The 25,760-nt window shown below is 39.1% G+C and overlaps 1 protein-coding gene and 1 pseudogene across 21 annotated transcripts in view; both read right to left on the bottom strand.

The window, feature by feature from the left end:
* CHD9 (chromodomain helicase DNA binding protein 9) overlaps positions 1-25,760 on the bottom strand; it is a 275,857-nt gene that overhangs the window by 15,848 nt on the left and 234,249 nt on the right. For 10 of the 20 annotated variants that reach the window (XM_015126131.3, XM_077984734.1, XM_077984736.1 and 7 more), the window contains 8 exons: positions 24,394-24,451; positions 20,715-20,757; positions 19,112-19,331; positions 14,647-14,849; positions 7,127-8,035; positions 5,337-5,500; positions 3,782-4,054; positions 2,851-3,019 (listed from right to left, as the gene is read on the bottom strand). In XM_015126131.3, the coding sequence (XP_014981617.2) occupies positions 2,851-3,019; positions 3,782-4,054; positions 5,337-5,500; positions 7,127-8,035; positions 14,647-14,849; positions 19,112-19,331; positions 20,715-20,757; positions 24,394-24,451 (2,039 nt within the window). The remainder of the gene's footprint in view (positions 1-2,850; positions 3,020-3,781; positions 4,055-5,336; positions 5,501-7,126; positions 8,036-14,646; positions 14,850-19,111; positions 19,332-20,714; positions 20,758-24,393; positions 24,452-25,760) is intronic. The other 10 variants (XM_077984746.1, XM_077984738.1, XM_077984737.1 and 7 more) reach the window with 3 other exon arrangements.
* Positions 11,837-14,034, bottom strand: LOC106995022 (pachytene checkpoint protein 2 homolog; annotated as a pseudogene). The gene is made up of 2 exons (XR_013411253.1): positions 13,449-14,034; positions 11,837-13,112 (listed from the first exon to the last, which is right to left on the bottom strand). The product of XR_013411253.1 is annotated as a pachytene checkpoint protein 2 homolog (transcript).

The raw sequence follows: 25,760 nt of genomic DNA, 5'->3' as shown, positions 1-25,760 counted from the left end.
ATATTATTTTATTTAATCCATCTAACAATGTCATCTCTCTCATCCCCACACCCTTCATTTCACAAACAGGAAAAGTAAGGCTCAAAAATGTTAACAGATTTCCCAAAAGTAACGTAGGAAGAAAGATCTAGGTTTCATATTTCCAATTATTAAGATGGATGAGATAAAATGCTTAGATAATAACTGTATCTAGGGTGAATACTTGAGGTTTTAAATATTTTGTATAGCCGCAAAAGTCGTGTTACTTTATTATTATTATTATTTTTCTTTGAGATAGGGTCTTGCTCTGTCACCTAGGAGTGCAGTGGCACAACCATGGCTCAGGTATTCCTCCTGAGATCAAGTGATCCTTCCACCTTAGCTTCCCAAGTAGCTGGGACTACAGGGGCATACCACCATACCCAGCTAACTTTTAAATTTTTTTCAGAGATGGGTCTTGCTATGTTGCCAGGATTGGTCTTGAACTCCTGGACTCAAGCAATCCTCCTGCCTCAGCCTCCTCAAGTCCTGGGATTACAGGTGTGAGCCACCACGCTTGGCACAATTACTATTGATATTATTATTATTATTGTTTTTGAGACAGAGTTTTGCTCTTGTTGCCAAGGCTGGAGTGCAATGGCCCGATCTCGGCTCACTGCAACCTCCGCCTCCCAGATTCAAGGGCTTCTCCTGCCTCAGCCTCCTGAGTAGCTGGGAATCTAGGCATGTGCCACCACGCTTAGCTTTTTTTTTTTTTTTTTTTGTATTTAGTAGAGACAGGGTTTCACCAGGTCAATTAGGCTGGTCTTGAACTCCTGACCCTCAGGTGATCCACCTGCCTCAGCCTCCCAAAGTTCTGGGATTATAGGCATGTACCACCACGCCAGACTCCTACTATTGATATTATTAAAAACAGTATTATTTACCAAAGAATTACTTAGAGGCAAAGGCTAGACAATCTTCAGCTGCAATAGCAATAAAATGTTCAGGCAGTAGAAATATCAATCTCACTTTATAGTGTAGTTTTAAACAGTAAGAGTAGTGGTATTATTAAGCCCCACTTAGGTTGGGCAAAAGAGCCCATAGCTTATCTTCCCCATTTGTTACCATTTTCTGGTGGAAAAAAAAAAGGGCTCCTTGATAACAAAATTGTTAACTGTAAGGCATAATTTGGGTGACTGTAATTGTAAAGCATAATTTGGGGGATTTATTTGTCAGTAATAGAAGCATTGCTAATTCATATTTGAACTGTAATTCATACATGTCTAAAGGTCTACTAATTGGAAAATTACATTGAATGGTTAATGAATCCACAAGAGACCAAACTGATGCTGATGAAGCTAAAGTAATTTATAATTTAAGAAGTGGTAATAGCAGCATTTGGAAATAGTGATCAAGACAACACTCATAATACAGCATGAATTGCTTGGCAACTAGACTTAGAATACTGAAGTACAGTGTTTAGCTTTATGCACAAAGAAGGTATAAAGGAAATTCGAGACACTCATCTGCTTGAATTGACAACTAGTACTTTAGGAGATCAGTATGTTGTGGTCCACACATTAAGACTCAGTTGATCTTGAGTATCATTCTCAATTTTTTTTTTTTTAAGACGGAGTCTTGCTCTGTTGCCCAGGCTGGAGTGCAGTGGCACAATCTTGGCTCACTGCAAGCTCTGCCTCCCGGGTTCACGCCATTCTCCTGCCTCAGCCTCCCTAAGAGCTGGGACTACAGGCGCCCACTACACACACGGCTAAATTTTGTAGTTTTAGTAGAGATAGGGTTTCACCGTGTTAGCCAGGATGGTCTCGATCTCCTGACCTTGTGATCTGCCCACCTCGGCCTCCCACAGTGCTGGGATTACAGGTGTGAGCCACTGTGCCCAGCCTCTCAATTTTTTTTTTTTTTTAAATTTTCATTCTCAGTTCTTGACATCACACTTTTAGAGGAACACAGATAAAGTACTAAGATAAAACAAAAACAGGCTGGGCGTGGTGGCTCATGCCTGTAATCTCAGAGCTTTGGGAGGCCAGGTGGGAGGACTGTTTGAGGTCAGGAGTTCAGGATCAGCCTAGGCAACATAGTGAGACACTATCTCTACAGAAATCCAAAACAAAACAAAAACTAAAACCAATGTCTAATGTATTCCTCAATGCCTACAGAGTACACAGCACATGGCATCAATTAGGTATTTAATAAATATTTGTTGATTCAAATTGCCAAAAGATTAGAAGAAAGACAGTTTGGAGGGGAGATCTGATAACTGCTTTCAAAATGCTAAAATTTATCATGTAGACACAGGATTAGGTTAATTATGCATTGCCTTTTAAAGACAGAACTTCGATAATTAAGAAGATCCTATAGGAGGCAAAATTTACTTCCAAATAGAGGCATTTTTTGAAAATTTGAGCTGCCCAACAATAAAAAGGGCTAATTAAGGAACCTTGTTTCTATAAGTATTCCATGAGGATGAATGATTACCTTTTAGGGATTAGTCATAAACAACACCTGTATACTGTAGATGCCTGGACTGTACAATTTCTAAAGTCTTTTTAAAACTTCTCTTTTAACTTCTACCAATCACCATTAATTTGTGATACTGAAATGCAGTTTGAACTTTTACCTGTATGAAGCAACTTGACAAAATGATGTTCCCACCCAACTACTCAAGGCCCCAAAATGAAAACTGCCCTTTATGTCATGTTAAAAGTTCCAAAAAATATTTATTAAGATTTAAAATTATATTGATTACTTTATAGGCTTAAGAGGCTGCAGCAAAGGAAAAATAAATTTTTGTTACAAGCATCTATAAAAGATTTGGACATGACAGAAAATATTTCATAATAAGACAATTATTACTTGCATATTCACCTGATACTGGTATGGATTTTGGGAAATTGACGAGGCTGGTCTCTGATGCATTTTGAAGCTCTCGAAGCCGAGTGAGGTACTGCTGCTGCCCCAGAGCACCATCTTCACCATCAAATGGTCTTTTCTGAGCAAGCCCTTGCTTCTGAAATGTCAACTTCAAACCACCTTCCTGTTAAATAAATACCATTATTAAGACAGAAAACTGTTTAAAAAAAAAATCTTACTGCAGGATATTAAGAGGAATTTTTTTTTTACTGAGGAAAAAAATAATTTTTTACTGAGAAAAAAATGAAGTAAAAATCCTGAAACATCAAAATTCATTTCTCATTCATAAATCAAATAAAAACATTTTAAATCAATTTCTATAATAACACCAAATTTTCTATCTTGAATGAAAAAAATACAAGTACTCTACACATTTTTCTGAGCAAAACAAGGTTTTACATGTGACTAGTACATTGTAACATTTTCAACTTTAGACATACATCTCTATGTACATTAGTCATATGACATTTTGGAGGACATTACCTATGTTTTAGACAGTAGGTAATAAGTTAAGCTTCAAAAATCATTAAAAAATGAAACATTACTGATAACAGGGCATGCTAAATGTTTAAAACAGAAAGTACACTGACATACCATTTAAATACTATATAAAAGAACCAAAACAATTAGAAATTGTCACACAGTTTAAGAAAGCATTTTGATTAGAACTATGTTCAGAAGCATAAGGAGAAAAGCATTATTTAATGACGATCCCTCTAGTAGAACATTCAAGTTTAATAACCTGGATATCATAAAGAAAATAATCCAAATACCAAGAAACAGGTATGTGAAGGAAGGAAGAGTAAGAGCAGGCAGCCATTTGCAGGAAAAGCATGCTGCACACCGCAATCGCAATCAGGCCCTAGGGCAATAAAAATACACATACGTCTTTGATTTTCACTGTAAACTCCTTTTCTCGTACATGCTTCTTCACCTTTGACATCTGTGTTGACTGATCATGTTCTTCTTTAACACCGGCACCTGGGGGAGTGGGTACACTGGGCTCACTGTATTCTGTAGCTGCTCCAGGGCTGTCCAGCAGTTTTGTGGTATAGAAAGAAGCCACTGTGTTAGCATCATAACTTCTTCTAGCTGAAGGCCACTTTCCTTTCAGAACTGTTTGACAAATACTGTCCAACCTGTTGATCATCACACGATCCTAGAAAAGCGTGCAACATCAAAGTATAATTTTAATAATTAGATCAGAACTTTGGAGATCAAATAGCTCAAGAGTCTTTATGGATTTAACCCTAGTTCAATATATGTGTATGTGCTATGCATACATATTCTCACATACATATATTACAATTCTGCAACAAGTTATTTGAGTACAGATTCCCTTTGGTGAAGTTCAAAAATATTATACCATAAGCAGGCATGGTGGCTCACACCTGTCTGTAATCCCAGCACTTTGGGAGGCCAAGGTGGGAGGACTGCTTGAAGCCAGGAGACTGAGACCAGCCTGGGCAGCATAGCAAAACCCCGTCTCTGCAAAAAATTAAAAAATTGTGCCACTATACTCCAGCCTGGGTGACAGAGTGAGACCGTGTATCAAAAACAAACAGACAGACAAAATATTATACCACAAAGATAGTTTTTTGTTGTTAAAAAGTAATAGAAACGCCCAATAAAAAGTTCAAACAACTTAGACGTATACAGAAGAGGAGAAAAGCCCTCCATTCTCCCATTTCCCAACCTCATTCTTAAAGGTAAGTATTCCAGCACTAGTCTAGTCACATAATGGAAGACAAATTGGTTGGGCACACTGGCTCACACCTGTAATCTCAGCACTTTGGGAGGCCGAGGTGGGCGGATCATTTGAGGACAGGAGTTCGAGACCATCCTGGCCAACATGGTGAAACCCTGTCTCTACTAAAAATACAAAAATTAGCCAGGCAGGGTGGTGGGTGCCTGTAATCTCAGCTACTTGGGAGGCTGAGGCAGGAGAATTGCATGAACCTGGGAGGTGGAGGTTGCAGTGAGCCAAGATTGTGCCACTGTAAGCCAGCTTGGGCGACAGAGCGAGACTCAAAAAAAAAAAAAAGGAAGAAAAATTGTATTAATCCAATCTTTATTCTTCCACTGAATGTACATGTATTTAAATGAACTTTTCTTTCTAGGTCACAACTGGCAACAGTAAACTTCTTCAAGGAGACTCAGTCAAAAGCACCTATTTCATAAAGAAGCACTTTAAGATTAACTTGAAAGTAAGGATTCATTATCTTTTATTCTAAATATTTTAATGTTATGTTGAGAAGCATATACATTAAAGTAGAACTATTTACTTGATAGTAGTAATTTATACTTTTGAAGCTAACACCAAAATGTTATCCTACATTTTACACTGACCTATTTTTCCACATAGTAAGAATATCTACCATTGAAGCAATATAGAAAAATACTAAGAAATGACCTATCCCAATAAGAAATTATTTCTTTACCTTTGGCCAATATGAGGCTGCCAGCATATATCCACCTTGTAAGATGTAAGCAGACTCTGGTGTCCCATTGTTCATCTGAAAACTATCCTGAGTCTCATCCTGCGTAGTGCTCAGTGATGCGACGCTTTCTTCATCATAGGCTTTCATGTGAGTAGTACTTTCTGCTAAGAACAATTATAATCATATTTTTTAAAGACTACATAAAATAGTTTTATATAGAAAGATCTTATATAATTATTCAGAAACATCTTATAATTATAATGTGTAAACATCTTATACAAGAAAGATCTTATATAATTATTCAGAAAATGAAAATGTTAGAAGTAAAAACAGATGATAAAAAAAAGGGAAGAAAATCATTTAGGATATAAAAAAAGTACCTATCATTATTAGACAGGGTCTTGCTGTGTCGCACAGCCTCGACAGAACTCCTAGACTCAAGCAATACTCCTGCCTCAGCCTCTCAAGTAGCTTGGATTACAGGTGTGCACTACGCCTGACTTCATTACTCATTATTTTGAAAACAACCTCTGATTGGTAGACTTCATCTGGATTGGCAGAACTATAAATACCTGATGAGGATACCACAAGGATCTCTTGATGAGGTGACTCCTATAACTCTTAGAATTGGGCATGTTCCTTGCGGCAACCCTGAAAGTTATGCCTATGGAGTTGTTATAAGGACCCCAGCTCCTGCTCATGTTTAATTGGGCTCATTTTCTTGTCCCTGAACTGGTGGACTGCTGCAACGGCTCCTGCAGAAGGGGACCACCAAACATTGTTCTGCTGACAAGCATTTGTCATGGCTGACAAATGGCTTATGATATTCTAATTGGTCTAAGACTCTTGGTGACTGCTATATAATATTATCTTTTACTTGTTCACTAATCAACTTGTTCCTGGGGAAAATATAATATTCAATTTAAGACAGTCACAAAGAAATAAAACTATTGTATAAAATTTCTAATTAAATTGCCTGATTACTTTGCAATGCCTTGAATATTGAATAGGGAATTTGTATCAGTAACTCTAGTTTTCTTCTCAATTGCTTTCCTAAGAAAATTTGTATATATAAAACTTAAGCAAACAGGCCAGGTGCAGTGGCTTACGCCTGTAATCCCAGCACTTTGGGAGGCTAAGGCAGGCGGATCACCTAAGGTCAGGAGTTCAAGACTGGCCTGGCCAACACAGTGAAACCCTGTCTCTACAAAAATACAAAAATTAGCTGGACATGGTGGTGGATGCCTGTAATCCTAGCTACTCAGGAGGCTGAGGCAGGAGAATTGCTTGAACCCGGGAGGCGGAGGTTGCGGTGAGCTGAGATCATGCCATTGCACTCCAGCCTAGGCAACAGAGCAAGACTCCATTTCAAAACAAAAAAAAAACACCTTAGGCAAACAATTTTAAACATCCTTAAGTTACCTGAAGCAAGTTCTTTTCATTTTCACTTGAAAAGTTTTATTAGGCCGGGCCTGGTGGCTCATGCCTGTAATCCCAGCACTTTGGGAGGCTGAGGTGGGCAAATCACCTGAGGTCGGGAGTTTGAGATCAGCCTGACCAACATGGAGAAACCCAGTCTCTACTAAAAATACACATGGTGGCACATGCCTGTAATCCCAGCTACTTGGGAGGCTGAGGCAGGAGAGTCGCTTGAACCCAGGAGGTAGAGGTTGAAGTGAGCTGAGATTGCACCATTGCACTCCAGCCTGGGCAACAAGAGCGAAACTCTGTCTCAAAAAAAAAAAAAGAAAAGTTATCTTAAAAATGTAGAATTATTTTATGCATAGTACCTCGTTTTTGGGCTTCCTCTTCATCACTGTCACTTTCTTCTGATGAAGATGAAGAGGAGGAGGAGGAGGAAGAGGTAGAGGAGGAGGATGAAGAAGATGCTGAAGAACAAGATGAAGATGAAGAAGAACTAGAGCCTGATCGAGAGTGGGAGCAAGAAGAGGAGGACGATGAGGAAGAAGATGATCTGGAAGAACAGGATGATCTCTCAGAATCTGAGTCAGAATCAGAGCTGGATTCCGATCCTCTTTTGTGGACTCTTGGTTTCTTAGAAGCTGGGTTTGGAGTTAGGGGTTCCGTTCTGGCTGCAACCATGCGTCTGTCTGTTTCATTTTTTCCACCAGATTTCTGGTCTCCAGTAGCCTGTGGTAAAACACCATTCTTTGGACTTACAGGCTCAGATTTTATTAGTGTCCTGGTTTCCACAGAAGACATAGATTCTTCTTCAGAAGACTGAGGCTCCTCTTTAAGGTTTTCACTTTTAACTTTCATCTCCTCTAGAATAATACCTTTAGCATCTAGGAGCCTAGGTAGAGAGGTAAGAGGAGAAGCAGAAAGTGCTACTTGATATTGCTGTAAAAGTGGGGTAGAAGTCCTTGAATGAGCTATCTTACTTTGACTGTAGCTCCTCTGAGCTGCCATAAATGAGAGTTCAGGATCACGAAGAATGTGATAGTCTGTTCGGCTCACCCCATGTTTGGCAGCACCAATAAGCAAATCCCTATCATGAGGGCCACATTCCCACCAGACTGGTAAATCTGGATTTGGATGACAAAGCTTTAAGCGTTCAAACAACTGTGGATGTCGAAGGGCCTGTTCCCGTACTTTCCTTAGAAGTTCAATGCGATACAAAGTCCTAGAAGCACGTTCTTCTGTGATGGGCTGGATAAAAATATTTGGATCCACCAATTCTACATATTGAAAAAAGGACAAAAATATTAATCTAAAAAATCCTCTATTTATAAATAAATCATTATAAACACATCTTTATACATTTATAACAATACCGTTTCTAAAATGTGCCTCCATGTAATATCACTGTATAGTTCCTAGAATTTCTTTTCAGTGAGAAAAAATTAAGTGAGGATTTTGAAATTCTGAAATTCCAGTGAGGAGAAAGTTTTAAAAATAAGTACTAAAAATCATGTAACATAAAACACTGGATGTTAATGTAAAACATAGGATTATTTTGGAAGTACATTAATAGAACTGGGAATTTTCTTTTAAGAAATTCCCTATGACCTATGCATTTAATAACACTTGTCTTAAAGACACAAACACTTGCTCAAACTCACTTATAAATATAAATTAGAACTGTTCAGGGTTGTCCAATCTTTTGGCTTCCCTGGACTGCATTGTAAGAAGAATTGTATTGGGCCACATATAAAATACACTAACACTAATGGTAGCTGATGAGCTTAAAAAAATTGCAAAAAAAAAAAAACCCCAAAAAACGACCTCATGATATTTTAAGAAAGTTTACAAATTTGTGTTGGGCCGCATTCAAAGCTGTCCTGGGCCATGGGCTGGACAAGCTTGTGTTAAGTGATACTCCATAAACAAATGTAAGCTGGCATATCTCAAACTGCAAAAGGGAACAGGACATTGGAATGAACTCACAGGGGCAACAAGGGCTTTCTCAAATTTCTAGGGAAACACAGCCACATCTTTCAAACACTGTACAAATTACTAGCTTGAGACAGTTTAGTTTCAACATGAGCTCATGCTACCTCCCCTTTGATAAGGTTATGCCTTTGCAAAAGTGGGTTACTGACACTTGGGAAGTACTCAAGAAATACAGGCTTGCTGAAATAATGCAGGGACCAACATAAGCAGCTCCTAATGCCAAATACGGAACAATCTGAGCAATAAATAAAAACAATACTGGATTGTAACCTATAGAGTAAGTATCCATGAATCCATACTGGTATGAATAAATAACTGATTATTAAATAGACGAGAGAGAAGGAAACATCCTTTCTTACAGCAGAATTCCACAGAAAAAACTGCTGTAGACAAGATTTAGTATCTGGAAGATACTAAAAATCAATGGGTGAAAGTTTCAGAAGAAACAAGATTTGTGAAGCTTAAGATATTTGTTAATTACAGTATTTTTACACTGGCCAAATGTGGCATAAACTACCTTAACCACACAATTAAAGTCAACATCATCAGTAATAAGACATACTGACATCACCAATCCCTTGATACTACATTCTGAGAACACATCATTTCTGTGGCACTCTTGCCAAAAATGCATGACCTCAATCCACTCATGTAAAAACATAAGACAAGCTCAAATTGAGGGATACACATCTAAATAACTGATCAACACTTTTCAAAGGTATCAAAGTCATTAAAGATAAGGAATAGCTGAGAACCTGTTACAGACTGCAGGAAGCTAACGAGAAAGAAAAAGCAAATACACTGTAGGATCTTGGAACAAAAAAGAACATTAGTTGAAAAACTGGTAAAACTAAAATAAGTATTTAGTTTAATTAATGGCATTAATGTTAATTTCCTGTTTTGATAATTATACTATAATTACTCTGATAAAACGTTAACATTAAGAGAGGAAGGGCCGGGCACAGTGGCTCACGCCTGTAATCCCAGCACTTTGGGAGGCCGAGGCGGGTGGATCATGAGGTCAGGATGTTGAGACCATCCTGGCTAACACAGTGAAACACCGTCTCTACTTAAAAAAAAACCAAAAAATTAGCCAGGCGTGGTGGTGGGCGCCTGTAGTCCCAGCTACTCAGGAGGCTAAGGCAGGAGAATGGCGTGAACCCGGGGCGGAGCTTGCAGTGAGCCAAGATCACGCCACTGCACTCCAGCCTAGATGACAGAGCGAGACTCCGTCTCAAACAAAAAAAAAAAAAAAAAAAAAGAGAGATAGGAAGGGTGAGAGATAGATGGAAACTCCTTGTACATTTTTTGCACTCTTCTGTAATTTTAAAAGTAGTTCAAAACAAAAAAACTTGAAAAAAAAATCAAGAACCATGCAAAAATCAACATGGAGCAGGAAACAAGGTGGGAAGTACACAGTCTACTTCTAAGATTTGAAAAGTTATACAGTGCCCAACCAGTGCACACATTTGATTAGTAATTATGGCTACTTAAGAAAGAAGTATTATTTTTTCTTTGAGTGTGTTTTTAAATAATTACTGGATTGTGAGGACATAAATATGTATTGAGCTGTCAGACCTAATTATTCATTAGACAGAAATGTTAGGTAATTCTTCTGGCCTTGAGTGCTGTGAAAAAAATTACTGAGACATTAAGGACACTGTAAAGTGAGGAAATTTGAGAAATGCTCTAAGTAGAACCTCAACCTCACTCACATTTTTTTTAACAAAGCATTAACATGAAATCAATTTTACATTTGATCTTAGCCAAAAGGCTAAGAGAAGCAACTGAAATTTAACATGACATAAAAGCAAAACATAATATTATTTAACATAGACCAATTATTGTCCCATTTATCTTATATTCTATTAACATGAATCATCATTTGAGATGTGAATAATGTTTTTTTTTTTTTTTCTTTTTTTGAGACAGAGGCTTGCTCTATCGCCCATGCTGGAGTAGAATGGTGCGATCTTGGCTCACTGCAACCTCCGCCTCCTGGGCTCAAGCGATTCTCATGCCTTGGCCTCCCGAACAGCTGGGATTACGGGTGCCCGCCACCACGCCCAACTAATTTTTGTATTTTTAGTATAAACAGGGTTTCACCATGTTGCCCCACCAGCCTTGACCTCCCAAAATGTAGGGATTACAGGCGTAAGCCACCATGTCTGGTCTGAGATGTGAATAATGTTATTGAACCAACAAAACAATGGGAATATCCAAGCAATGCATGTGTGCCTGCACTGGTTTATGAGGGATGTCCAGCACGCATCTCACTTGAACACTGCAGGTCTGCACTCTTCCTGCAAATGGGACCATGTTTGATTATTATAAAAGAACAGTTACCTAGAATTTTCTCTCAATTTCTATTAACATACAAATAGGTTTTTCTTATCCATTAAAAAGTCTCCAAGCCATTTTTGCATTAATCAAGCTGACATCATAAAGCCATTGCCACCTTCTAGCTTGAATGATATGTTCATTTTTTAATGCTATGATTACATGCTTATTTAGGCTGATACAGTTCTCCTGCTTCTATAATACCTATGTTAATCTTCCTTTTTTAAAAAAACCAAACTTGTGTAGCATTTTGCATCCATCAGTTGGAAGCAGGATGGAAATAAACACACTTAGATAATTCTTTTTTTTTTTTTGAGACGGAGTCTCACTCTGTCACCCAGGCTGGAGTGCAATGACGCGATCTCAGCTCACTGCAATCTCCACCTCCCAGGTTCAAGCGATTCTCCTGCCTCAGCCTCCCGAGTAGCTGGGATTACAGGTCCGTGCCACTATACCTAGCTAATTTTTTGTATCTTTAGTAGAGATGGGATTTCACCATGTTGGCCAGGATGGTCTCGACCTCCTGACCTTGTGATCCACCTGCCTTAGCCTCCCAAAGTGTTGGGATTACAGGCATGAGTCACTTGCGCTGGCCACACTGAGACAATTCTTAACAAAAGAGACATTCAAATTAACATTTGAATTATCTTTTAAACATTTGAATTTATCTTTAAAAAACAGTTAAAATGACAAGCTGTTTGTCTTCTAATGTGCATTTTAAACTAAAGTAAATATGATACTTATAACAAAGGTTGGTGTTGTAGGTTTCTGGCTTGTAGACAGAGCTAAGCAAATTTTTATAGAGAGGATTTCCAGAGTGGTGGCTGTTGTGAGGCAAGTGGTATTACTTACTATTTGTGTGCTCTCCACTATAAAGCTATAGAATGGGAAGCCCAGGACCAAATGTAAGCTGAAAGCTTCTTGCGTCTCTTCAAACTGCTTGTCCACGGCCAGAGAGAAAGCCTGGTGTAGCCTGGACATACAGTGTATGAGCCAGAAAAAGGAGTTTCCTCAGGAACTGGCCATGGAGGCCTTTGATCTTCTTTGAAATGTCACTCAAAAGGAAGCTCAATTTTGACACATTGTTTTCAATGAAGCCAATCATCTCCAGCTTTTGGAGGGTTAAAAGCTGCTGAGGAGGGTATATGACTTGTCACTTGACAAGTTCTTCCAAACAAAAAGGTAAATTTTGAAGATGGCTGCTGCAGAGCGCAGACCAATACACTGCGTGATAGCAGACCTGTCCACAAAAGCCATGTCAATCTTCACGGTGATGTTGGGAAGTAGTTGGAATCACTACATTAAAATGCCTTTTAATTTAATTTGGGTCAAGACAGTGTTGACCATGCCAATGGTGCCTGATGGCTTTCATTATGGGTGGCTGTGAGACTTTCTATCTCATCAATCAGTGAAAATGCCACAGCATCTTTATAATCAATCAAATCTTAAATCTTCTGGAACATCTTAGTTATCAGCTTGTCACTTTTGGAAAACTGCTTAGAAAAGAGGCTAGGGCTATTTATTTCAATTAATTGGCCATACTGATACCTGCTTGAAAGTTTAATAGTCAACTTCTGGGCTAATGCTTTACATAGGAATGTTTTTCCAGTTCCTGGAGGACCCTGCAGCAGCACCACCTGGTTCCAGGTGCTGAGGCTGCTGTTGACATTCTTGTCTGAAAATGGTAAGGTTGTAATCATATAATCAAGGTGTGATTTGACTTCCCACATCAGACACTAGGCTGTTCCAAAGCCCATGGGATTTGGCTGCAGGCAGAACCCTGTGATTTGCCACAATTCTATCTTCTGTCTCTTCCTCCAAATTTTCACTGCTAGGGCCATCTTCATTCTGCTGGAAGATGTGAAGTGCAATAGTGCATGCACTCAAATCAATGAGCTATGGGTCTTTAACCTTTAATTCTGTGTCAACAATAGAATCCTGCATATTCCTGGTCAGAAAGGGTTCATCAACCAGTCCACGTATAATCACCAAACACACTATTATGTTTTGTGAGTAAACTTTCTGTTCATTTATTTTAGGGACAAGGTCTGTTGCTCGAGATCAAGTGCAGTGGTGTCATCATGGGTCACTGCAGCCTCGACCTTCTGGGTCCTAGTCCTGGGTCTTGGGTCCAGGTCTTGGGTCCTGCCTTAGCCTCTCAAGTAGCTGGGACCACAGTCATGCACCACTACACGTGGCTATTTTTGTTTGTTTGTTTTTGTAGACATGGGGTCGCCCTATGTTGCCCTGGTTTGTCTCAAACTTCTGGGCTCAAGTGATCCTCCTACCTTGGCCTCCCAAAGTGCTGGGATTACAGGCGTGAGCCATTGTGCCCAGCCTGGTGAGTATCTTTCTAACACTCAGCTTTATGTCTTTTTTTTTTCTTTTTTGCAGTGCTGCCTCTGTACTGATGCACCTCCATGTGGACTGTCCGTGACTTGGCCACGCAGGGCAGTGCCTGCTTTGGGTTGCCCACAGCCTTCCCCATGGTGCCACTGGAAGGAGTGGGGTCCTGGCCTGAGCCTGGCCACCACCGCCTTATGCCCCTGCCTCAAATATCCTTACTCACATTTCTGAGGAAGCCCTACATTTTCAAAGATTATTTAGTAATTAGCCCTTTCCCTTTTAAAACTAGAATCAAAAGTGATAAATATATTCATATCACTATATCATTGATGGGAATTAAGAAAATTTTTTTAAAATGAGGGCCTCTTGCCAACTATAAATGACACAATATTTTGCTTTATCTGTCATTTTAAACTCATTTATGGTTTTCCAGTAGACCTGAAAACAGACTGAAATCTACTCTGAATTACCTAGTAATCAAGTGATTGGCTATTCCATTCAGTGAACTGACAAAAAAATCTGTTAGGAAATACATTTAAAACAAGTAAGGAAATCTGTTTACTATAAAACAGGAATAGCAGGCCATTGGGTTTAGCAGTCAGAAATCATACACAACAAAGAATGGAGACAATGGTTCATGACATAGCATTACTGAGAAGAACTGTTGACAGGATGAGCTATGTCTCTGGGCTTTGAAGACAATGAAATGCATCCCAGAACAATTCGTTAGTTGAGTTGCATCAACACCTCTGCTTAGTAGTCTTCTGTGAAGATGGCCCTGGGAGATCTTTTCTAGAAAATTCTTTAAAATGTTTTATGAGTGGGGGCTTCATTCCTTGTAAAATTATTTAGGTAAATAAACCCTCTAGTGCAATTCCTCTAAGATGGACTGAAAATATAGGTTAGTTCTGTTTAACAAAAGCAATCCTTTATCTTCCACCACCTCCTAATCATAAATCTATCACTAAACTCTACCTATTTTCTTAAAACTCCATGTATACCTTTATTCTCTTTAGATCACATTTTAATAGCAGGATTAAAGAATAGGGGATCTTTAAGCTAGTTTATTTACAATTCTAAAAAATTATTGACAAGTTGAATTAGATAGTATTGAAATTTCACATAAAAGAGACAAATTGGAAATTTCTGAATTTTAGTGATTTTTGCTTCTTTGACCGAAACAAGGAAAAAAAAGAAATTTTATACATACCTTCTTTGGAAGGAAGACGACAAACCCTCCGACACATGGACATGAATGCATACAAATATTTTTCCAAACTATCATCAGTTTTCTTATGTAGCCTAGCCATAGCTCTAAATTTTGTCCAATCAAACTGGCCTCTGTCAGGGTCAAAAACGACTCCAAATGTAGATACAACCCTATAAAAGTCAGCTTCTTCTCTTCTTGTCCATCTGTTTTGAGTTAGATTAAAACAAAAACCACACTGGTCACTAAAATTAATATTAATACTAAATATAATTACTATAATACAAACTTAAAACATTTCAAGTACCTAACACTATAGGATTAAATACAAGATTGCTGCCTTGTAAAACATTTTAAAATGCTAGTTAACTCATCTATCCAGCCATACGTTTTTTTAAAAAATTTACTTTTAATGGGCCGGGAGCAGTGGCTCACGCTTGTAATCCCAGCACTTTGGGAGGCTGAGGCAGGCAGATCACGAGGTCAGCAGATTGAGACCATCCTGGCTAACATGGTGAAACCCCGTATCTACTAAAAAAAATACAAAAAATTAGCCGGGCATGGTGGTCAGCGCCTGTAGTCCCAGCTACTTGGGAGGCTGAGGCAGGAGAATGGCGTGAACCCAGGAGGCGGAGCTTGCAGTGACATGAGATTACGCCACTGCACTCCAGCCTGGGCAACAGAGCAAGACTCTGTCTCAAAAAAAAAAAAAAGAAAAACAATCACTTTTAATAGTTAAGGATGTGTGCCTGTGACACAGCCTCAGGAGGTCCTGATTACATGTGTCCCCAACGTACTTTTAAAAGTATACACTATTCCTTCAGACAATAACAGTGTTTTGCATTTTTACTATGTGAGAAAATAAGCACAGGATACAAAATCATATAAGATGACACTACCCTTCAGGAAAAAGATAAAATCAAACACATTTATAGTATAAGGTAATGGCTTATATTTGTATGAGTTAAAGAAACCAAAATTTTCAGGAGAGCACAGAAGATAGAAGGATTAGTTCAGACTTGATAATCAAGAAAGGCATCACAGAGTAAGACGCATTTCAGATGGGACAAGGCGAAGGTTAGGGAAAGCTAGGAAGAAAGCACAGAGTAAGCAAAGAGGGAGTGCTCCATATTGTAGGGGAAGGATGAGTATTCCAGATTGACAAGGATATGGCTTATATTGGGGACAAAGCCAGATAGGGTTTGGGTCAGATTATGAAATGCCCTAAATGCCTGGGTAAAAGTAATCTCTTTCAGTTGAAAGCTCCTGATGCTTTGAAATGGTAATATTATCATCATGCACCACAGATCTGCAAACCTCAGTGCATGTGTAGAACCCTGTCCTTGCTTAACTCACAGGATTGTTGTGTAAATGAGAAAAAACATATTGGAAAGACCTTTGAAAAATGTGAATGGGCCATTTTTATCATAGTGATACATTAAGAAGATTAATGTAATTATGATGTAAAAATAGTTAGCTTGGGAAACCCAAGTCATTCAATCTGCGTAATAAGAATAAAAATGGGAAAAATGATTAATTGAAAGACTACACAGGACAAAAAATATGACAGAGTGCCCACTCCCAAGAAGATACAATTGAGAAAGACATAGAAAGGAAGAGTTGAATTTCATTACAGTATCTTTTATTATTGTGACAAACAAGTAGTTTACTTAGATGAGTTGCTATGTGAGTACAAAAAATAGAATACTGTGAGCTAGACTGGTTTAAAAAATTAATAAAAGAGGCCAGGTGCAGTGGCTCATGCCTGTAATCCCAGCACTTTGGGAGGCTGAGGCAGACGGACCACTTGAGGTCAGGAGTTCAAGACAAGCCTGGCCAACATGGTGAAACCCAGTCTCTACTAAATATACAAAAATTAGCGAGGCATAGTGATGCACACCTGTAGTCTCAGCCACTCTGGAGGCTGAGGCAGGAGAATCGCTTGAACCCTGGAGGCAGAGGCTGCAGTGAGCCACGATTGTGCCACTTTACTCCAGCCTGGGTGACGGAGGGAGACTCCGTCTCAAGAAAAAAAAAAATTATTCGAGGAAATGGGCCATATGCTGAGCTCTGAAGGATGGGCTAGGTGTGAAATAAACAGGTAGAAAGGGTGTTCCAGGTGACAGAAACAATATAGGCTAGGGTATGAAGTCAAGAATAAGTAGGGCACTCTGGCTGAGGGAAAAGAAGTGGATAAAGTTAGAAATGCATATTAAAACCAAAAATGAAGAGAGCTTCAAACTTAGGCTTAAGAACTTAACACTTTTTACCTATACTAAATAAGGAGCCATCGAATATTATGATAAAACTAATATTTTAGGAAGATTAATCCCAATTCAACAGATGGAGGGAAAATTTGTAGTAAAGACGGTCACAAATGCTTTGCCACTCTTCCCATTAACAGGTAGAATCTATTTCCCTTTTCCCTAAATCTGGGCTGGCCTTGTGGCTTTTTCTGACCAACAGAGGGTGGCAAAAATGACACTTTGTAACTACTGAGACTGGGTCATAAGAAATCTGCAGCTTCTGCCTTTCTACTTGGAATAGTCCCTCTCGGGATCTGAGCTCCAGCTGGCAGCTAGCACCAACTGTTAAGTCGTATGAGTGAGGCTACTGTGGCTCTTTGGCTCTTCTAGGTATCTCAGAAACCCAGCCAACAGCATACAATGCAGAAGCAGCACCTGAGTCAACTCACAGAATTGGGAGAAATAAAAAATTAATGCTGTTTTAAAGCATTGTGTTTTGGGGTAGTTTGTTATGCAACAATAGATACCAAAAACAGTTCATTTACAGAGTCAGTAGTATTTGAAAATTATGACTAAGATAACTAAAATCTTAAGTGTCAGACTAAATTTTAAGTATGATCAATGTGCTACAAATGAAACAACAAATGAACAATTTATCAAAAGAACAATATATCTTCCAGAGAACATCCAAGGACATGGGTAACAAGGAAGTCAGGTTATGCCAAAGATAGCTATTCTTTCCCATGTACTCTATTCAAGAAGTTAAAGCTTGTGGAATGAGAGAAGTTTGCCTGTCTTTTTAACAAGGTCGCTTGCAATTTGTTCCCTTTGACTTCAGTAGTTCCAAGGATTTGCTTCTGAATAAAGGAATGTATGCTTTCCATACATTTTTATATTTCATAAAAGTCTGGATATAAAATATAAAATACGATAGAATGGAATTTAATTAACATAAACTTCTGTTCTACTGATAATTCTTTTCTTTTTTTTTTTTTTTTTGAGATGATCTCACTCTGTCACTCAGGCTGGAGTTCAGTGGTGTGGTATCAGCTCACTGCAACCTCTGTCTCCTGGGTTCAAGCGATTCTCATGCCTCAGCCTCCTAAGTAGCTGGGATTAAAGGTGCGCACCACCACACCTGGCTAATTTTTGTATTTTTAGTAGAGATGGGGTTTTGCCATGTTAGCCAGGCTGGTCTCGAACTCCTGGCCTCAAGCGATTCACCCACCTCGGCCTCCCAAAGTGCTGGGATTACAGGTGTGAGCCATGGCACCCGGCCAATGATTCGATTCATGAGTTTGCTCTACACTTTCACTTGTTTCTGCTTTTTGAGACAGTCTTGCTGTGTCACTTAGGCTGCAATGCAGTGGCACAATCACGTGTCACTGCAGCACAGACCTTCCGGGCTCAAGTGATACTCCCACTTTAGTCTCTTGAGTGGCTGGGACCACAGGCATGCGCCACCACACCTGGCTAATTTTTGCATTTTTAGTAGAGATGGGATTTTGCCATGTTAGCCAGGCTGGTCTCGAACTCCTGGCCTCAAGCGATTCACCCACCTCGGCCTCCCAAAGTGCTGGGATTACAGGTGTGAGCCATGGCGCCCGGCCAATGATTCGATTCATGAGTTTGCTCTACACTTTCACTTGTTTCTGCTTTTTGAGACAGTCTTGCTCTGTCACTTAGGCTGCAATGCAGTGGCACAATCACGTGTCACTGCAGCACAGACCTTCCGGGCTCAAGTGATACTCCCACTTTAGTCTCTTGAGTGGCTGGGACCACAGGCATGCGCCACCACACCTGGCTAATTTTTGCATTTTTTGTAGAGATGGGGGTCTCGCTTTGTTGCCGGGGCTGGTCTGGAACTCCTGAGCTCAAGCAATCTTCCCACCTCGGCCTCCCAAAGTGCTGGGATTATAGGCATTAGCCACTGTGCCCAGTTATTTATTTATTTTTTAAATACCTCAGTGTTCCTAAACATGACAAAAAAATGATTAAAGTATGGTTAATTAACTATAAAACACAATAATCTTTGTAAATTTTACCACACTTACACATACATAAATGTGTTAGTATATGTGTGTACGTGCACAAGGTAGTTTGCTTTGACCAACATTCTATGTATGTTTTCCACAAAGCGTGAAAATTGTACCCAGACAGGCTTTGGAATGGACAGCTATATTTACACACAATGCATTAAAAAATTAGTGTTATTGTCTTACCTTTGCTGTCTTTCTATCTTGGCTGCCATTTTAGGATTAAGAGTGGCTTCCTCATAAATAGGCTGCATTACACTGGTAGGCACTGAGAAAGTTGGTTGTATCTGTTGAATTTGTCTGTTTTTATTAGTACGCTGGTATGCAGTGATGAGACGCCTCAAACGTGTGGTTAAAGCTGACTGAGTAGGCCAATATACTTTATCACCCTCCATCAGTTGACCATCTATAGTTAAATAAGTAATAGTAACTAAACAGATACTGTATGAAGCTCACAAAAGTAGCAACTTTACTTTAAAAATTTTTAATTCAATCTATGTGGGAAAAAAACAACCACATTTCTCACAATAAAAGCTTCTTTTAACAATAGCTATAGGAAACATTACAACAAACTTTAAGAGCAGTTCAAAGTAGGTAGAATACAGTGGAATAAAGAGTTGCACAGCAAATACAACTCTTGCATGTCTAGTATATATCACACTGGCTGGCAAATATTCAAGGCTTTAACTTAAATAAACTAAAAGCCAAAGTGAATCCATGAGACACTGAATATTGCAAACGTTTCTCATGGAAGCCTTCTGTATTAAGTTTATCTCAGTTTAATTAGAATCAAAATATTTTAAGTCACTGGGAAGAAACATTTTTAAAATTCAAGATGACAACGATGTAACTTTTAAGTTTTATCCACCTAGTAAGTGTAGGCTCTAATGCTCTATTTCCAAGGTGTAATAGTATAATTATCTATACCATAATCAAGCTGTAATCATTCATACTAAGCAAAAACTACTTTTTCTTTTTCTTTCTTTTTTTTTTTTTTTTTTTAAGACGGAGTCTCACTCTGTCGCCCAGGCTGGGGTGCAGTGGCCGGATCTCAGCTCACTGCAAGCTCCACCTCCCGGGTTTATGCCATTCTCCTGCCTCAGCCTTCCGAGTAGCTGGGACTACAGGCGCCCGCCACCTCGCCCGGCTAGTTTTTTGTATTTTTTAGTAGAGACAGGGTTTCACCGTGTTAGCCAGGATGGTCTCGATCTCCTGACCTCGTGATCCGCCCGTCTCGGCCTCCCAAAGTGCTGGGATTACAGGCTTGAGCCACCGCGCCCAGCCAAAAAAACTACTTTTTCATTCCTAGTTGAACTATGGCAGGGTGAGGCACTGTTCCTCTGGGATGCTGGTGGGAGTGAGTGTACTCCTGTGACAGTGCATTTCTATCTTGATATCAGATGGAAGTAGAAGCAAGACCTGGCACAGAAAGGCTTTGTAGAAACTAGGTGATAAAGAATGACTCTTAATGTCATACAATGAAAAAGAAGTTGAATATATTATTGGATCAACACTTTAATGATGAAATCTCACATACAAGTTTATCAAGTCATAATGTCATCAAAACCTATACTCTATAAAAGCTCAGTGAGTCACTGCCTAAAGATTTTATAACTAAAAGTACTGTTAAATTCCCAGTCAACTAGTATGTCCTATAATGATTACAACTGCAGTCAATAAAAATGTTTATATGTGAAACATTATAAAAGTGTAATAGTTTATTGATCTCATAGTATGATTAGAATATGAATTTACAATAATACTAAGTATAGAAGTAAGTGCAATTTACCTCCATCTGCTATAACAAGATCTCCTGGTGAGGAAACATCATCCTTTTAAAAGAAAACAGAAACTTGTCACAGGGTAATTGGGTCAAGAGATACATAAAAAAAGAAAAGAGAATCAAACTTCTTTGTAATAGAGAGCTGTTTTTCCCCCAATGGAATGTTAAATAATTAATTTAGCAAAAATAAAACTTTTAATTGCTTATTCTCCGTTTTCATCCTTTCACACTTCTCTATTGCTTTTGACAATTAGACAATTATTTACTAAAAGTATTTCCTTTTCTATGATTACTGTTAAGCTAGTTTCTTTTCCTCCAACCTTCCTCTGTGAGTATGCCCTAGGTTTTATTGCTAAGTGTGTTTTTTTCCCCTTTCTTATACCAACTGTTAGATAACTTACTCATTTTCATATCTGGTTATTAGGTAAGCTACAAATCTTTTCCTTTTCAGCCTTAAGCAGTTTGCTTGTGCTGTAGATACAGTTTTTGTCAACAAAGCATCTTTAATTATCTATTCCAGTATTACCTTATATTCATAACTTTAGCAATTTTATATCAATGACTACTAGTTTCTATTCTTGTTTTAAAAAAGCCTGAAGTTTAGAATCATAATTCCCTTGTAGGTTTCTCTTTTCCTCTGGTTGCTTTTAATATCTTCTCTTTGTTTGGTATATCTTCAATTTCACTGTTATGTTTCTTGGAATGGACTTAGTTTTATTTATCCTGCTAAGACTTACTGTATTTCTTGAAACTGAGGAGTCATGTATTCATAACATCTGAAAAATTCTCAGCTGCTATGGTGCTTCTTATTCTCTTTAGTCTCTCCTTCTGGAATACCTATTCGATACATGCCAGACGTTATCATGCTATCCTCCTTGTTTCTAAATTTTTTAATACATATTCCACTGTGTTGGTTATTGATTTCAGTCTCTTTGCTCCAAATTTATTGCCTTTCATATTTTTCTTTTTTCTCTCTTTTTTTTTTTTTCTGAGACAGGGTCTCACTCTGTTGTCCAGGCTGGAGTGCAGTGGCATGAACACACCTCACTGCAGCCTCAACCTTTCGGGCTCAAGCGATCCTCCTGCTTCAGCCTCCTGAGTAGTTGGGACTACAAGCAAGTGTTATCTTTTTTATTTTTTGCAGGGAAGCAGTCTCACTATGTTGCCCAGGCTGGCCCTGAACTTCTGGGCTTAAGCAATCTCTGTTCCTTGGCCTCCCCAAAGTGCTGGATTACAGGAGTGAGCCACTGCATCCAGCTCCTCTCATACTTTTTTTTTTACCTGCTCGAAGAAAATGGTTAAATAGCTCTTTAAATAGTTTTTCCTCTGTCAGTCAGCATGATATAAAGCTTTGTTAGTAAAGCAAACTGGAGAGACACTGTAGGAGGAAAAGGGTTTTCCGTCCTAATTCTGGTGAGCACTTCCATTGCTTAGTTCCCATAGCAAGGCCACTTCCCCAATGCCCAGCCCCCACAATTTGAGCAGTTTCTTTTCTCTGAGACAGGTCTCCCTCTATCACCCAAGAGTGCAGTGGCATAATCTCGGCTCACTGCAACCTCTGCCTCCTGGATTCAAGTGATTCTCCTGCCTCAGCCTCCCAAGTGACTGGGATTACAGACGCACGCCACCACACCTGGCTAAGTTTTGTATATTTAGTAGAGATGGGGTTTCACCATGTTGGCCAGGCTGGTCTTGAACTCCTGACCTCAAATGATCCACCCACCTTGGCCTCCCAAAGTGCTGGGATTACAGGCATGAGCCACTGTGCCTGGTCAATTGGAGCAGTTTCTTTAGCACCCTTAGCAGCTTTTCCCAGCAACCTCCCTCTTGAGTGGTATTGTGAGCAGAGTGCTTCCAGTGAGACACTTTCCCAGGAAAATCTTCCTTGGCAACCTTACAGGGCAGATTTACAGGCAGTTTCAAAGCGTAGCTTTTTGGCAACTTTTCTGCCATCCAGTGAGACATGGCCATATCCTCCTACCAAAGTCTGGATCTTGGCCCTGATAGGGATGGGACTCTTCCTTGGGAGCTTTATCTGAGTCCTAGGAGTGGTAGATGCTGCTTTTATATGCTATTCCTATATTCTTTAGTCTTTACTTTTTACTAATCTATCACTGTATTATTATAATTCTTTGGTTATCTCTCCTGATTGGTCCAGACAAATCCATTATGCTATACTGGATAATTTCTTCACATCTGTTTTCCAAATCATTTCTCCCTTCATGAACTGTGTCTAATCTGCTTTTCCAGGAGAATGTTTAATCTGTTTGTTGAGTTTTACATATCAATAAATGTATTTTCCACGTTTTTCTTTCTCTCTCTAAGAGATGGGGTCCCATTATATTGCTCAGGTTGGTCTTGAACTCCTGGACTCAAGTGATCCTCCCGCCTTGCCCTCCAAAGTGCTGGGATTACAGGCATAAGCCACATTGCACTCAGCCTTTTCCCACTTTTAAAGTTAAATATCATCTTTTTCACATCTTCCTAGTGTTTTAAAATCATATCTTGTCTTTTGTTCTTGGTTCTTTCTTTAATGTCTTTAATCATTTAAAAATTTACTTTAAAAATTTTCAATAGGATTTTTTTTTTTAAATTTCAATAGATATATCAGAAGTTCTCAGGGGTCTAAACTTATTCTTTATTGCATGCTAACATTCACTCATGGTAAATGGTTTCTCAATTATTTTTAAACTTGGGGTTTTTACTTCATTTTATGGAGCGCTTCATCTTTGGGACTCTTGCATAGTCTGGGTTGAACTGTTTCTTCCAGGTGCTTTTTGTTTTTACCTGGCACCCTAGATATATTACCAGTCAAGGACTGATCCTTTTTTATATTATACTGAGGGCTCTTGGACCACACAGATAAAGTAAAAGACAAACCATGAACTCAAGAGAAGGTGGGTCTACGGTTACAAATTCTCAAGGGAAACAATAATTTTCTTACCCAAAGTCCATGATGAGATAAATTTCCTTGTTATTTCTCTGCTGTTAGTCAGTAATTACTGGCCTTTGAGACTCCTGACCTTATACAGGATTTCGGTTCTCATTGTCCACACACTGAAGCAAGCCTTGTCTCGTGCCCTCATCAAAGCCCCTTAGCTACCAAGTCCAGCAAATCCTACCTGATAGTTTTAGCGTCATTTAGCCTTCTACCACATTCTCATCAATATTAGACATTCTTTGTCTCTTTTAACATCCTTTTTCCCACTCTACAGATTATTTTCTGTACTTTCATCTTCTTTCTTTTGACATTCTACAAACAGAGTACTGAGAACTATGCTTTGGCTACTCAAAAGTCCTTGATGCTCTACCCTCTATCTCAAAACTCTTCATGTAGGTATAGTTTCTAACTCTTGCAGTATATATTTAGTATCTAGTTCTCACTCTCCTTTGGGATTTTGCTCTTGGACACTGTGTTTCTCAGCTCTAAGAAGCAGAGCAGGTGGGCAAGCCCCATTCCATCCACATGTCCAAGCCAGTCCCCATCTTGTCTAGAAGGGGAGATCAGGTGAATTCTGAGTGATTTGGGATGTTTGTCAACCCCAGTTGATCACTTACTTAGCTAATCTGAGGTACAGAAGAATTATGTATAACAAAAACAAAAAATAATACAAAAGAAAAAGCAAACACAAGAAACCAAAGAATATCTAAAATTGAGGATTTAAAAATATAATCCAATGCATACCTCTATATCATCTTTAAAGATGGCTGGGGCAGGTTTGTATTCTGGATCTTCCACATCCCTGTTAAAATACAAACAAATGCTGTAATTACTGTAATGGACTTAAGAGTTCACTTGATAGGACAAACAAAGTCTTGTTGGAGGGTTTTAGTTTGTTTTAAAGGTCAGACTGACATCTCTTCTCTAGCCAGAAGACTCCAAGACACAGCAGGAAGGCTGTTATATAGCAAATAGGGAGAAAGCTAGCTCTAATGTACCCTTACTCACAAGTTCACTTTTATTTTTATTTTTTTGAGACGGAGTTTCGCTCTTGTCGCCCAGGCTGGAGTGCGGTGGCACCTCTCAGCTTACTGCAACCTCCGCCTCCCGGGTTCAAGAGATTCTCGTGTCTCAGCCTCCCGAGTAGCTGGGACTACCAGTGCACATCACCATACCTGGCTAATTTTGTATCTTTAGTAGAGGCGGGGTTTCACCATGTTGGCCAGGCTGGTCTCGAACTCCTGACCTCAAGTGATCCACCTGCCTTGGCCTCCCAAAGTGCTGGGATTACAGGCGTGAGCAAGTGCACCCGGCCACAAGTTCGCTTTTAAATGTGTTTTTATTAACCTCAACATGCATCCTACTTTTCTCTTTGGGTAAGAAAAGACAGATTACATAAGGCCTTAAAACAGGTACAGCCTTTCGTATGTGTGGGTTTCATATCTATAAATTCAACCAATTGCAGGTTGAAAACACGCGAAAAAAGCTGGTCATGATGGCTCACACCTATAACCTCAGCACTCTGGGAAGCCAAGGCTAAGGTGGGAGATCACTTGAGCCCAGCAGTTGAAGACCAGCATGGGCAACACAGGGAGACTTCATCTTTACAAAAAATAAAATGGAAGAAAATTAGCTGGGCATGATGGCATGTGCCTGTGGTCCCACTCAGGAGACTACGTGGGAAGATCACTAGAGCCCGGGAGGTCAAGGCTGCAGTGACACATCATTGTGCCATTGCATTCCAGCCTGGATGACAGAGCAAAACCCTGTCTCAAGAAAATATTTGGAAAAATATGGCATCTGTACTGAACATGTACAGACTTTTCTTGTCATTATTCCTTCAACAATTCAGTACAGCAACAATTTACATAGCATATAGCATATATACTGTACTAGGAATTATAAGTAATCTAAAGATAGTTTAAAGCATACAGGAGAATGTGCACAGGTTAAATGCAAATCCTATGCAATTTTATATATAGGACTAGCATCCTTGGATTTTGGTATCTGCAGGGTGTCCTGGATACCAAAATCCCCCATGGATATTGAGGGATGACTATGTAATAAACGTCATCATGTGTCTCTTCAACTATAACATTCTTGCCTTTTTC

Source organism: Macaca mulatta, chromosome 20 (assembly GCF_049350105.2).
Source record: "Macaca mulatta isolate MMU2019108-1 chromosome 20, T2T-MMU8v2.0, whole genome shotgun sequence".
Lineage (NCBI taxonomy): Eukaryota > Metazoa > Chordata > Mammalia > Primates > Cercopithecidae > Macaca > Macaca mulatta.
Note: the sequence above shows the minus strand (reverse complement) of the source record. Positions and strands in the feature narration are given on the sequence as shown.